This window comes from Leuresthes tenuis, unplaced genomic scaffold (genome assembly GCF_036924035.1).
Source record: "Leuresthes tenuis unplaced genomic scaffold, fLeuTen1.0.hap1 SCAF_10, whole genome shotgun sequence".
Taxonomy (NCBI): Eukaryota; Metazoa; Chordata; class Actinopteri; order Atheriniformes; family Atherinopsidae; genus Leuresthes; species Leuresthes tenuis.
Genome location: NW_027325364.1, coordinates 20393082 through 20408494, shown reverse-complemented (window position 1 = coordinate 20408494; position 15413 = coordinate 20393082). Strand labels below are relative to the sequence as shown.

General features: G+C 37.8%; 1 protein-coding gene across 1 annotated transcript; it reads right to left on the bottom strand.

Moving 5' to 3' along the window:
* Nucleotides 1–756: 756 nt before the first annotated feature.
* On the bottom strand, nucleotides 757–14621 carry entpd3 (ectonucleoside triphosphate diphosphohydrolase 3). The gene is made up of 10 exons (XM_072394663.1): nucleotides 14521–14621; nucleotides 8611–8748; nucleotides 8312–8429; nucleotides 7895–8054; nucleotides 6588–6747; nucleotides 6125–6352; nucleotides 4935–5198; nucleotides 4736–4846; nucleotides 2963–3100; nucleotides 757–2127 (listed from the first exon to the last, which is right to left on the bottom strand). Exons 2-10 carry the CDS (start codon nucleotides 8743–8745, stop codon nucleotides 1939–1941), a joined length of 1503 nt encoding a protein of 500 aa, XP_072250764.1. The 5' UTR covers nucleotides 8746–8748; nucleotides 14521–14621; the 3' UTR covers nucleotides 757–1938.
* Between the last annotated feature and the right edge of the window lie 792 nt (nucleotides 14622–15413).

Here is a 15413-nt window from a genome sequence, read left to right as displayed (position 1 = left end):
TGGATACGTTTATTATGTACTGAGTGGAGAGATAATCATTATCGCATGACATGAGAAACGTGCATAACTTTTTCCAGTGCAATGACAATATTACTCAAATATTAACAAGTAGAGCGTGACATATTCAGAAGGTCAAAAGACAAATGCTTAAATTTATGTTGTCATTAAACAAAATTATGTTGTATCGCTACATCAGCAACTAAGGTTACATGTTGATAGAAGAAGACATCTTCACATTACATTAACAATACTGTTTATACTGTGGTTTTCCCTAAAAACTGTGCCTGTGAGACCTGTCAATATTAACACCATCACTGAATGCTCTGGTGTAGTTTGCTCGACTACCCGAATAATCTGTCTCTTGACTCTCTAAATCAATTGCGCATAAGTAATCCAAACAGCATCTGTTCAGAAGAAAAAGCTTACTGGTTATGGAACAACAAGATTTTAAACAGATATACCTGTTCACCTAAAATTAAAAAAGAACAATAACAACAAAAAAAAGGATAAAAAAACAACTACTGGAGCGGTATTGCCTTTTTAATGATGTATTGGCTACTGGATACTTGTGAAATCAAAACAAAAAATGGCACATTGCACATTTAATGTATTATTTGTTTGGGAGGTTATCATTCAGAAGCATTGTTGACCACCTATAATATGTTTTCTGATGGAAAAATTTACCATTTACCAATTTACCAACACTACATTAGTGCTGTGGCAAAACACTTGAATTTTGTAAGTCTATACATTCAGTGCAATTCCATATGTTATAGGGGAAAAACACAACTATTAGGTGAGTAAATAGATAGTTCAAGCCATTGCTTAACATTCCGTGTGAACACCAATGTGTATATGCACATGTAGAACCTCATTTTCAGATAAAGATACTCTTGAGACAGGAACAAGCACATGATCATTTATCATTTGTGTGTCCATCAGGCCATCAATGTGTGCCTTTGTTGAGTCAAAAGTCAAGTAAATGAAAAGACATTGTTCCTTAAATCTTTGCAAGCTTCCCTGAGGTACAAAATGAACTGTTTTGGGTTTTTTTTTCAAGCTTTTTGTAGAACCCAGCCTCACAACAAAACATAAAATGACTATTGTATACTAATTAACATGTAACAGTCCACACTTGGAGGTTGAATGGTTAAAGTGGTTGTGTGGTAGAGCTACACACATGATTGTCAAGCCAAAGAACCCAGTTTGACTATCTCTCAGCTTCTGATGTTTTCAAGTAATTTAACATTTGAGATGTCATATTAGGATTCAGTCACTGTTTCCTTGCTGTCCAGCTATTGTTCAGCATTAAAACCTACTTGGCAAACTTTAGTTAACAGTAATACTTGGGATTAAAACTGTTACAGTCCTTTTCCAGTATTACAGACTGATGAGTTCCGCCTCATCTGTTAAACACACAAAATGTGTTTGAATTACATTAGTTGTGCTATGTCGTATGAAAAAAATCTGAACTGATGTTTATCAGAATAATACAAAATAGTTCTGTTTTGTGGCTATTTCACATTTTGCTGTGAAACCGGGTTGCTCTTCACTGTCCTTCGACTGTAGGTTGCTTAAAGCCTCAATGATACCACAACAATGTATGTTGGAATCAAGGTCAGATGGACAGGATTCACACATAGTCTTAAAAACCCTCACTTCCCATTAGTTTTTAATTGAGTGACTGCTGCATTGCATTGTGGCTAGTTTACTTAACTATGGCAAAGCTGAGACTTTAACTTCAACTCCAATCCTAAATCTCGAGCACACCGCCAATCGGGTCATATCTGTGGGAATCCTGTTTCTCTGGATCAAACTGAAAAACTAAACATTTTGGTTCACAACTTACTACACATGCAGCTGAAGCACACTCACGCAATTTAGAGAATTCCAGCTGCCGCCGGGGCTTTCACGGATTCCCCTCTGTAACTTACTTTCTCAGTAGCAAGTGCGGACAAGAATTATAAACACTACAACAACAGTTACAATGAGTAATGCTGAAAATAGAAAGATGAGGCCAGCAAAGACGGGATATGTCATTGGGGGGATTTCTTTCATGTCAGACGGGATCATATTGGACATACTCAGCATGTAGCCCAAACTCCATCCGATGCTTGTTGACTTTACCTGAAGAGGACGAAAAAAATATGCATACTGTACATAGGAGTTTTTCAGTTATACTTGCTGTGAACACACTGATAAATCACTTTGCATGTCCAAGGAAGTTTCACCTATCAAACAGTTCTGTTATGAAGTTGTAAAATGACAGCTCAAGGGCAAAGTATGAGTCATAACTTTCATGAAAAGAAATTGAAGATTGCCTGTTTTGTAATTCCCTTCATAACGAGCAGCTGCAATACGCCCTGACACCGTGAGTGCTCTAAAGAGCATATGAAGCACAGCAAGTCCTTTGTTTAAAATAAAGAGCAGCCTAAGCTGATGAGAACCAGTCTTGTCTTGTGTATAAAGGCCAAACTCCATGCTATTATGAAGACAAGACTCTATGCTTTTAGGAAACTGCAGCTATAACATCTGTCTTTTCAAGAGCCACCATTGGTCTCTATGACTCATCACTGTTACACTGAGTATCACAGACCAGGAATCCCCCTCAGCTGAGAGGGTTCCTTTGTGGAAACATACATTGCATGCCTTCTACTGTGGCCTCAAGTACATGACAGCAGATGATTTGTGTGTCAGTTGTCCATATTTGGCCTCATTGTGTGGCCCATTCACACTCATTACTGCCTGTCTGTCTGTGCAGAAGAGTAAATACAGTAATGACAGCTCAGTCAGAAAAACTCTCACAAAGTCACTTTTTTAAACACATTCTGATCCCTGCATTCTTTGTCAGCCATAACCTGAGCATTATTTGTCTGTAGCACACTTTAGAGTTCATAGTTGTGTAAAACACAGTGCAATAAAGGAACTTTACACCAAAGGCAGTTTTTTTTCTTCAACTAACCTCTTTTTCAAAGTGTATGTTTTGCCAGGTTTCTTTATCAAACTTGTATCCATCTGCCAGGAGAGTGAGGACATAGTGAGATGCATAACAGTAAGTTTTGAGGTATTTTTCACTGATCCAGTCCTTTTGTTTTTTCAGCTAAAAGGAAGAGAAACAAAGATCAGAGTTAAATGTGTGATGCAATAATCACAGCAATACACAATGCTCAAATCGTTCAATGCATGTAGTAGTTTAAATCAAATAAGATTCTAAACTTGCTCAGACGTTTAGAATATGTTATTGTAGAAAGCACGTCATAAAGTCAATTTACTCATCAGGAATATAACAGAAGGCAATCGGTCTGCCACAGTGTGTGCCCACATAAACTCTGCAGAAAAAAGCAAGCCCAGCACACACCAGCGCAGCTCTTTTCATTTACTGTCTGTTTTCCCTTTAAAACAAGACTGTACTCATCAGTAACTTACAACCCGAAAACAGAAAAAAAAACAGAAGGTGTGAAAAATGAAAGAAAAAAAATGAAGGCAGCGTGAACTTGTGACGGGCAATTTAGAGCTGGTAATGAGGTTTGAATAAAGCAGACTGATGTCAGAAGAAAATTGTTGTCATGATTTGGTACAATGAAAATCATGTTTGAAGAGTAAAGATGAGTGGAAGATTTCCAGTTTGTTAATTCCTCAAAGAAAGGATTTGCATATTTTGCCTCAACAGTGCAGAATATTAAACCATTCAAGCAATCTTGCCAAAAGTCAGTGTGAAAAGGGTACAAGTCTAAGCTGGAATCTCCAAGCCCTCTGATGGCATTGCTTCAAGAACCATGATTCCCCAATAACTGACATAACCTTACATTTATAAATGGCAGTAAAAACTTTACTGTGCAAAATAAACGCCTCATGTGATCCTTTTCCAGAGGTGCTGGTGTGTTCTCCGAGCTCAGAGGCGTCTGGGATGGATCATCATACAGGCCATCTTTTTTTTTTTTTTGGAAGAAATTGACATTGTGTGCCTTGGATTAAAGACAGAAACGACCACATAGACTATTATCAATAACTTGTCCAAAAACCAGGCTCTGTGGTGGTATGAGGTTGTGTCAGAGCCTTTGGAAAAAGCTCCATTTGTGATGGTTGCTTTAATGCAGAAATATGCATTGAGAGTTTTGACCAACATACGCTAAGAAAGGATAGAGGTTCTGAACTAGCCTACCTGCAGTCCTCACCAGCACCCAGTAGAGAATGTGTGGAGAATTTTGACATGTGAAATGCAACAACAACCCTGCACTGCTGGACACCTTAACATGTGAATGGGTGTACACAAGTAAATGGATGTATACTAAAAACTTGAATTAAGTTGACAAGAAAAAAATATGAAATATATTGGACTTGTACAGTCTACAAATGCCAAAGAATAACTCCCATTTTTCCTTTTGTTGGCATTGTCCATACCTTTTCAACTATTTCTGAATTGAGTTGTAAGTTACTCATAACTACAGTCTTGTTTTCAAGAGAAAACAAACAGTAAATGAAGAGAACAGCCCTGCATCGTTCTGCCTTTGCCTTTTGTTTCAAAGCCTATGCATATTATGGGGGGCAGATTGGCCTCTTTTTTTTTGTTTTCTTGATGAGTAAAATAAACTTTATAGTGTATTTTTTGTAATAACATTTTCAATACATATTTGCAAGGTTTTGTCTCTGTATCTCCCCTTGTTTTTGTTTGGCTTCTTTCCCTTCACTCTTCATTTCTTATTTCTGCAGCTTTATATCAATTTGAAGGACCTACCTCTGTCCAGTTTGTGTGGCAGAAGGTCTCCGTAGAGGCATTGAACTGATCGATCAATGAGGTGCCATTTAACAGCAGAGCTCTGGCAGTGAAGAAAAATCCAGCATATGCCTGGTACAAACAGCAGAAATTAGCATTCAGTTGTTTTTAACATCTTCAACAGTTTACTTGCCACATTTATATCTGCACAGTATGTTACCATAAATTCTCCAGTGACTGGTGGCTGCTCGACGCCATTGAAGGAGCAATGTGGTGCAGAACAGGTTTTGAAATCAAATATAGACTTTACTAATGCCCCACATTTGTCTGAGTCTGCACCTCCAACCATGAAGAACTCCTGATCTGGGTTGTAGTTTGAGGGTTTATTTGTGCAGTTTGTGTCATAAATGGTCGAAGCCTTCACAGTAGTGTTGAAACCATCTGGATAACAGGGGTTTATCATGTAAGCCTGGCCAGATGATTGCTGGAACATAAAGTTGAGAAAGTTAAGAGAGAATTTACAGTTGATGATGAGGTGAAGAAAATAGGAACAGGAAAGAACATGGTAGCGTGAGATAAGGGAGGAGAGCTTGAACTGTGTTGTTTGTGCATTCACAGACGTTTCATCTACTGTGTTAACTGTGCTGCATACAACAATACAAATTTTAAAGTTAACATTTTCTACAAGGAACCAACAGCAACTTTACACCCATTACTTATTCTAACAGCATAGCATATTTCTCCCTATAGCATTGCCATTAGTATCAAGAATGAAGCTGTGAGTTACCAGAAATAATGCTTTTATTGCTGGCTAGTGTGATGACATTCATGGTTCAATCAATATACTTAATGACATAATGCATTCTTGACTGGTCTCCTTTTGCCTGTTCGTGACAGCAGTATTCACTAATCAATTCATTGCAGGGCATTAATGGATCATGGTTTTTGAATGCATGGCAGTTCTTTTCTTGTGGAAGCTCAGGAAGCTTTATGTTTATGAACTTAGTTATTTCACTTTTTCATTTTTTATTTCAGATTCAAACATGAGTTCTTTTGTATTATGCTTTTATATCCTACAGAATTTCTCTCCACCACTTGGCACATGCTCATTTTAACTACGCTATCATGTTTGTTGCCTGCTTTTCCCTGTTTTGTTTAGGAATAACATCGCTGAATGCTTTCTAGCTCTGCATTGGAATGTGTTGCCTGATTTCTCTGGCTGTTTATTTTTTTCTCTTTTTTTCCACTCCAAATGTTTAAAAGTTATAGTTATTATCTGCCAATCTTCTTGTGTGTGTTAGTTATTAGCATTTGAGTCCTGCTGCAAACTGCAATATCAAATGAACTACAATGGTTATAGTACAAATAGATGCTTTCCTGTGCACACAGATGCAAATCAAAGTTGAGTACCTGGACTACTTTATCCAGAACCCTCTTCTCAGCTTCATTCTTGCCATAGCAGAGGAAACTGTGTGTGTAGACATAGTAAGGGTAACCATACAGTTTGACGTGCATATAGTCAGATCCGTTGCCATGTTCCTGAACAGCAAATGCAATCTGTGTCGATGCTCCTCCGAGGTCCATGGAACCAACTGTCACTGCACCCTTTGGACGGACATAACTGTTCCATAGGTATTTCTGCAAATATAATCAAGAAAGGTTATACAAAGTACAACACATGTGGTCTTGCATGTGTTAAACACCAGTTGTTTGTTTTTTTCCTATTATTTTCACCTTTATCTTTGTCTCTGTAAAGCACCTTGTCGTTGAATTGTGCTATACAAATAAACTTGCCTTGCCTTGCCTTGCCTTTATATAGAGAAGTATATTTTCATAGACTCTATACAATAAATAGATTATGCGGATGTCTTACTTCCAGGAAATTTCCCATTAAGTAGTTGACTGTGATCCACCCATATAGCCCTTCTTCTTGACCAGTAATGATGGAAGCATTCTGGAAGCTGAATGGCAGTGAACTCAGATATTTTCTGAGACTTGTCATTACTTCATTGGACCTCTGTTCATCTTTTTCACTTACAAATCAGAAAAAAGGAGCAGGGTTAGAGACAGAAGTGGAAACTAATGTCAAAAGTAGGATCTCTGTCATTGAGGAAATTGTTTGATATTTTGTTCATTTACACTTATTGGCTTGGATGCAGAGAGTTTAATGAGAAAATTGACACTACTCCTTATGCCTGTAAGCTTAATATTTACCCAGAGTAAGCCAGACAAGTGAAACCAAAAGGAAACAGCTATTCAAAAGAACAGAAGTAATAATGGTCACATGTCAACATGTTATTTTTCAATCCTTTCATTGAAAAAAGGAAAAAATTAGAACAATATGTCCTAAACTCTTGTGAGGTTATTAACAGGATGTCATTTTTAGGCTAAGGTAACCTTCCTCAAGCTTCACAACTCCCAAAGACGTGACAGCAGACTTACACAAGTTTGTAAGGGTATTTTTAATGTATACATTTTCTGCTTCTGATATCTTAAAATTAAAACATCTAAAATAAATTCTGCTCTCACCTTTTCTCTATTTTCAATGTACTGTGTCCTCCAGAATAAGTAGCTCCAAAGCAAAGCGAACGGACGTCTCATAAACCTTAAAGCATAAAACCCCCTCTGTACCAACCTAGTACTGTGAGAAGACTCCACATTTAGACTTCTCAGCATTGCTGTTCCACCATATGAGCTACTGAAATTTGCCCCAGCCTGCAGTCTAAACATGTTTTCACAACTCAAGCTTCCTAGTGACTCAGTGGAATTTAGGAATAAAGCAAGGCTGAATTACCAACCAGCCAAAGCTAGCCACCGTCCTGGGCCTCAGACCCTCACAGGCCCTCCAACACGTGACTTTCCTATATATCTGTCTACTACTTAATTCCATTCATCAGTTTATGCCAGCAGAATATCAACTGTCTCTGTACCACACTTTCATCCACAATTTTAGCTGACCACATCAATAGTCTGACATTGACTTTATTCAGCAACGGAATTTTTTTTTAGCCTGTTATATCTTCAAAAGGACACAATGAACAGGTCTGAGTTAAGTTTAAAAAACAAGAGTTCACTGTCCTAGTAAATGAGGAAACAAATACAATTATTCTCACCTCTAACGCTGACATTGGTAAGTATTAAACTTTATTGCTTTTAGAATGAAAAAGTTTTCTTTCTTACTGTAGCAGTCGCATTCCAGCTGTAGCTCCCAGAAAGAGAGGTGTGGTTTTGTGCTTTTCAGCAGGAATGCTTTTGGTGATTTTATTCATACAGACTTGGAATCCTTTCAATGTGTTTTTGTCATTCTCTGGGTCAACTTTCATCTCTGAGATAGCAGATCCTGAAGGCACAAAGTAAGACTAAATGTACATCCTACGTGTATTTTCGACATATTCATTCATATTAAATGAATGTTCACAAAATATCTCACATTAAAATGCTCAGTAAGCTTTGGCTTTAATTGTGATTTATTTTCAGGCAACACAAATTTTCATATAACACTAGTTTTAATTGGTTTTAACTTACTTCTAGAAATTCTCTGACTATTTCATACATAAGCTGGAATTTTATTTCCATTTTATGAGGAAGACAACTCACCATTTACTTTACAGTTAATTTTTTCAGTCACTACTCCTGTCTCATTCTCCTTCTCCCCTGGCCATTCATACAGGTATACAGTGGAACGTGATGAACCCGAGTCTATCACTATGCCATACTGAAATGAACAATGAAGAATAGATTCATGTTACAAAAATCCATTTTTACAGTTTACGTCATATTGATCTGATCAGAGTTGAGACCATAAAGAAGAAAAAACACTTTCTTAGAATGAAAAAATCATGTATGCATCCATTTTGGATTCAAACATTAATACATTAATACATGCGTGTGTTCACCTCTGTGCTGTACTCCTTGATAATCCAGGTGTCCTGGATGACAGCGACAGCAACAAGGGCGGCAATAGAGGCCAACAGGAGAAGCAATACTACTGCTATGCAACACTTGTAGCCCATTTTCTTTTTGGAAACCATTTCCTGTTGGCAAGACAGAGGGTAAAATTAATAGAAGCTTTGCTCTCCCAAAAAAAGTCTCTTTGCTCCCAAAGTAATTATGTAGGGAGGTTTGAAAATATGATAGTAAGCACATTCAGTTACGCTTATTTACTTTAATCTAAAAAATGCTGCCAGCATTGATAGTAATGATACTGATGGATACTAATGGAAAAGAATGCGATCATGATCATGTCTTCGGCTCTGCGTGGTTGTAAATCAGAGGGATTGAAGATGTGGTTGATTCCTACTAATCAACTAATAGATTTAATCAAATAGCTTTAGATGCTTGAGGAATTTACTTTAGTGCTTTGTGTCTCCCTCACAGATAATACGTCAGTTATCCACCTTAGTCCTGTTTCAGATTCGTGTGTTCTTCATGCCTAAAAATGTTTAGTTAGTTGAAGTAAATTTCACTCTAAATTGTTGGAAGTTTGCAGCCTTTCAAAAGGTTCTCTTCAATCTTGCAATACACCGTATTGTAGTATGAACTGTGCAAATTACTCTGAACATGTACTACGTGTACTACTACATCAGAAAAGCAAGACCTATCACAGATGAAATTTTTGTTAGTCTGTTTGTTCTTCACATTTAACAGAGTATATGAAAATATCCTTTTTTTTTAGAATTAGATCTCGCACTCTTACCCTACATTGTCATTTGACATTTTTGGTCGGGACAAGATTCCCTGAAGTTATGAGGATTTTAAGTGTGATTTAAGTATGTTGTCAGTTGTTTCCACCATAAGTTCTCAGCAGCTCTTGAGAACTTGAGTGAAAAAATAGTAGATATTTGCTACCATTTCACATTTCAACATTTCACTGTTGAGTTGCAGATTGAACTGGTGCAGTTCATATACCCGTATATCTTCACTGGAGAATAATTTTTTTTCTCACGTCATCACACAACACTGACTGGCTCAACCTGTTCTGATATTATGAAATATTGTTAGAATTAAAATAAGAAAAGAAGAAGTTGTACTTGCTCCAACTTGGTGTCGTGCTGTTACCTACGGGCAACATATCAAACTCTGATAAGCATGTTGTATCTGGAACCACTCTGTTTGACTTGTTTATACTCAGTGGGAGAAAGTTGTTTCAGATTTTAGATCCATCAAGAATGCTTTGATGTAGAAATGGTACACTTGTTGAGAGTAAAAGAATGCGCATTCTGATGTGCACTGCAAAAAATGACCATCTGAAAACACAGTAAGAAGCACTTCACTTAGGAAGATACAAGTGCAATTATTGCCCACTAAAGTCCAATCCAAAACCTGTATTGAGTTCAAACTAAATATTCAAATATAGGAATTTATAATCTTCTTCCTCACTATTAGTTTCTTTCTTCATTTGAGCTTAAAAATCTCAAAAGCAGACCGAAGAGTTTATGCAGTGTTGTTTGTCTTTAGTAGCTCTACAAAGCACTTTGCAATGGTTCTCATGGATTAGAAGAAGCAATAGTAGCTGGGGCCCAGCAGGGGGAGAACTTAGGGTAAATAGACTCTTGGAAGACACAAGGAAGAAATCCAGGATATATTTAAATGGAGGGTGTGGCCCATCTGAGCCCTTTGAAACCAGGTGGCCATGTCAGGTGAGTTGGCCTGTGTGGCCTTGTTTTTGCTGGCATATTTAGTGATGGCATGACTGTTTAGGTGAGTATACTTTCATTACCCCCTACCTGAACCAGGGTTTGTATCCCCACTCCGGTATGACAGGTGTGCAGTTAGTGAGAGGCTGGGGTAGTTTGTGGTTGGGAAAAAAAAAAAGATGGTTGTTGTGGTGTGAGGAGCAGTGATTGCTGGCATTAGGGGAGTGACTCTGGGATGCCAGTGATCACTGTCTAGCCTCCTGGAGGTGTCATGGGCCCAACTAGACGAAACACTGATGAAAGGAGGTTCCCACCTGAGGACCCTAATGACATGTTGGTCAGCATTTCTCACTGGTCTATATTGGGATTATAGGGAATTGTTCACCGAGTCTGGTCCATTTCTTTTAGCACAAGTTTCTTGTTTACTTCCAATTCAGCCACTGAAATCCCAACAGTGAACAGGTTAATAATCAGCCAAACCATAAACAAATGAAGCATCCAATTTTTGACCAGGGAGTAATTATGAATTCACTTGGGTTAAAGTTTTGTTGAAAATACTTTCTGTTTATACAGGGCTCTCAAGTTTTGAATGAAGGCAAGAGGGAGAATCCTGCCCCACCCTCCCACTTGTGTTAGTGTTGCTCTGCTCAGACTCATGGGAGATGTGCTTGATTCCTGCCGTTTCCATAGCGATAGCGGCGCCCCAGAGAATTTTAGATTGTATTTTTTTTTTCAGCGTGTCACAAAAAACATGCCATGTGAGCGTGAGAACTTGTTGAAATGCGTATCTCTCACGCTCATTGTGTGAGCCTTGAGGGCCCTGGTTTATAACAGTGTGACATTTTATTTGTCATCTCTATGACAAATACGACACTCTCCTGCACTTAAATACCACATCAGTGGCATAAATAATACAAAAGCAGAAATTGAATTGTGGCCCATAAATGTACTGATTGGACTTCTCTTTTTGATGGAAAAAAGATACATATGGAGAATATTACAGCAATGATCTGGGATTTGGAGAAATTAATGTAAAAGCAACATGCTGCAATAAAGTGGCTACTTCTGAATGAGAAGTACATTAATTAAACCATACAGTTGTCATCTTTGGACTTACACTGGGGTAAACTGATCATTGCATTGTTTGGAACATCAGTATCATGAAGACAGCTGAGAGACTATTGTACCTCATCTTGCCCAAACAGAGATGATAGATGCTGAACAAATTGCTCTTAAAAATAACTCTGATTGCACTGAGAAATGGAAACTATATGTATATTGTTTGGCAGGATTACAGTGATTTAACACTGCCACTTCTATCAATAATTAGTATAATGTGCATATAAAAATGGCAAAAACAAACAAATTTTTGGTCATGAAAAATAAGTATCAAAGACACAGACATACATACTGTACTTAGAATGCAAAGAAATAATCCTAAAAGGATTGTAATTGTTGTACAGATTACACTCCTGCATTTTATACTCAAGAGGACTGTATATGGCAAGTCATTGTTAGATTACAAAAGTTTGCAGAGTAGTCATACAATGGATGTAATTGCAAGTCATACACATCACTGTAACCTGAAAAGATTGCTTCTTATTCAATTCTACCTGCATTTCTCATGATTTATTGTTATTTATCTGATTTAATTCTGCAGTCTATCATTTGTATACACAATAAGACCTGTGGTGTCATGTAATGCAGTAGCAAGGATTAGTATATTTAGCATAGTTTTCTTTATACAGTGGATATAACAAAAACTAGTACTGTGCATGTTCAGTTAGTGGAGGATGAACTCATGTTTTCTTTTCTTTTTTTTTTTTAAAGTGAGATTGGTGTAGCTGTCGGATAACGTTTGTCAAGGTCTCAGACTCCAGAAATCGTGTTCTAACGATCGGTTAAGAAGCTGAGAATCCACTGACTCCTCTACAGTAAGCAGGTGCCAAGCACTCTGTAAATTCATTTAACCAATTCCCACAAAGCAGGAGTAGACCATAAGAAGATAACAAAGCTTTTTTTTCCAGGTAGCTGTTTCCTCAGCCGGTGATGTAATTAAGAAATAAAAGTTTTCGACACAGGAAGAAAGGAAGACCAGCTGAAATCTTGTAGACTGAGAAAACTTTGAGTGAACAGCCTGTACACTAAATGGGGAACGAAAGAAAGAAAGAAATGTATGGATTTGATACAATATCAGAAAAATTTGGAAGAAAACTTCATACATTTACATATCTGTGTAAAAAAAAAAAAAAAGATGTAAATAAGCAGCTGTTGCAATTGAATGATAATCCCAAACACGCCTCAAAATCTACATTGGAGTACAGAGGAGCAAAGGTCAAAGGCTTTTCCATGGCCCTCACATTTCCCTAACCTGCAAACCATCAACATGTGTGGATGGACTTTAAAAGAGCACGACTTGCCAGACAGCTCAAGAAGCCTTTTGATGCTCAAAAATCAGCCCCCAAAGCTGGCCGCTAAAAGTATTTCCTAGTTGTGGTCGTTACCAAGTACTAAGCAAACATACCCATATTTATGAGGTGGAAACAAGCAGGTTATATTGCTTAAAATGTTAAAAAAAAGATATTACTTTGCTTTTAAAATGAGAAATTTCAACATTAAATGATGAAACTGAAAGAAAAAAATACGTGAAGGCTCTATCAAGCTTCCTGTGATTGAATGTTTTCTGATTGAAACTGCTGCTCAACTATTTTTTGAGCATTGCACAACTGTACTTACAACTATAAGTCAGTCTGCAGGTGTTAGGTAGTGCTGTATCCGTGTGTCAAAGTAATCTCATCAGACTGCCAAACACTGAGGGGAATTAGGCTCTCTGTATGAGCTCTCACTCTTTTATGAAGTGTCAGTTTGTCTGAATTTGCCTTGTAGACAAAAATTTTAACATTTGACTATTATCAGCACACTGAAACAACACCTCAATGACAATGTTTGTTACGCTTTTAAATCCGAGTACTTAAGTTACCACAGAAATTTGTGTGAAAACATGTGGGTAAGAGCTGTTTGGCAAGGTGTTATTACAGTATGATGCCATGTGAAAGAGTTTCTCACCTTTTCTGACAGATGCTGTTTCTCATGTGTTTAGTTTAAAAAAACAAACTTTATTTTACATACTTGACACTCATTTTTTTTTTATTTGGTCATCCATATTTGAAAGTTTGCTGCATTTAAAAAAAAAAAAAAAAGAGATGGTCCCTGTGGGGCGCTGTTTGATACACAGTAGAAGTGTGCAGTAATTATTTAAAAGTAGGTATGAATTGATAAGCAATTCATTAAAAAAAAGCATTTGGTTTTTCAGAGTAGATATGTATGTATTTCTTGGCCCAAACTGGACACTTGTCATTCTTATTCTGTGGTGGTCGTTTCAGCCACCTATACCTCAGCCATGAGATTTTTTTTTTTTTCTGATCCTGTGACTGTTCACACCAAAATATTTGATTATCTGGTGTTTGCACCTCTACAACTCAATGTTGTGTCTATGTGGTAGGAAGTTTTAATGTAAATGTTAAATGTTCAGCTTTTTTCAGCATCGACTGAGGAAGCTACTTGCAGGGCTCAGCATAGACTGAGGTGTGCCACATCTGGTTTCATTACATAGATGCATATCACCTAGCAAATAATAATCCAATGGCAGTAGAATTTAACTGGTGTCCTGAGCCTGTGCACAAGCACACATTAGCATCAACTCTAACATCGGGCATGAAATGATAAGTATTATTTTTAGTAGTATTCCAGCCATGCCTTTGCCCAAGGACCACTTTACTTCTGCGCAAAAGATAAACATTTTTCAAGGTTAATCAAAAATGATATGAAATTCTGCAATAGCCAAAAGAATCAACAAGTTTTAGTTAACAGTCAGCAGCAGTAAGCAGCAGAAGACAGCAATTTTACGTTGGGAGTCAAATAACATTTTTTTGCACATTATCACCTCTACTTGTATAGACTGGTCCTTGTCAGGGTGTGGGGTGGAGTGCAACAGATGTTAACACAGTAAATGGTATTTACAGTATAGTATAATGCAGCATAAAAATGACAATTAAAAATGTTCTCGTGTTTTGGACACCTTTGAGGCATGCATATATTTGTCAGGTTGGTGGCTATCTGATGTGTTGACAGTCAAATAAATCAATGTGATTAAGCGTGTTTATATCTTACCTTGAAGAGCTGGTTTGCAGGTCAGAGTTGGAAATGTTGGAAGTGGTAGTTAGATGACTCTGAAAAAGGGTGACGAAGAGAAGTAAGTGGTGAGGCAGAGAAAGGAGAGGGTGTTGTGAGCGAGAGAGATCGAAAGAGTGACTGGCCCACAATCACACAAGCAGTGCACACTGACACAAGCAAGAATGAGGGTGAGAGGAGAAATGGGAGGAGCAGTATATACACACCACTCCCTACTTAGTAGCGCAACAGAACAGCCAAACTGGGGAGCTCAGTCAAGGAATAGAGCAAGACGGCTCCTTGTTCACTGACTGTGTCTGGTGATTAAAGTACAGTCTGAGTATTTGAGAGTATGAATGAAACGATGAGAGGAAGCTGAGAGGGAGCAGTAGGGAAGTTAATTGATGTAATCAATAACATAAAGTGCAGAGTGGATGAATGTTTGCTGCATTGGTTATTACCAAATCTGCACGAACTTGATAGGCTTGAATTTAGGAACAAAGGACATGACGCAATGCAATGGGATGGTACCATCCAAGACGGATGGCTTAATACCTGCAAACTCCCGGATCCACGTGTGGCGAAGGTTCCTGTAGTGGAACATGTGAGTCATTTATGTGAAAAACATGAGTCATTATTGTGTCTTGCACAAAGAGCTGTTTCACAAGGAAAATATTGTGCTGCACTTTAGACCAAAATGTTTGTTTAGCTTTCAGGGCAGACGGCAAAATTCCTAAAGTATGCTTTTAATAACTGGCAACATGTCCAGGGTGACCCCAATGACCACTGGGATAGGCTCCAGCCCCCCCACGACCCGACCAACGGATTAAGCGGGTATAGAAAATGGATGGATGGATGCTTTTAATAGCATTGAGTGTTTTTGTATGTGCATG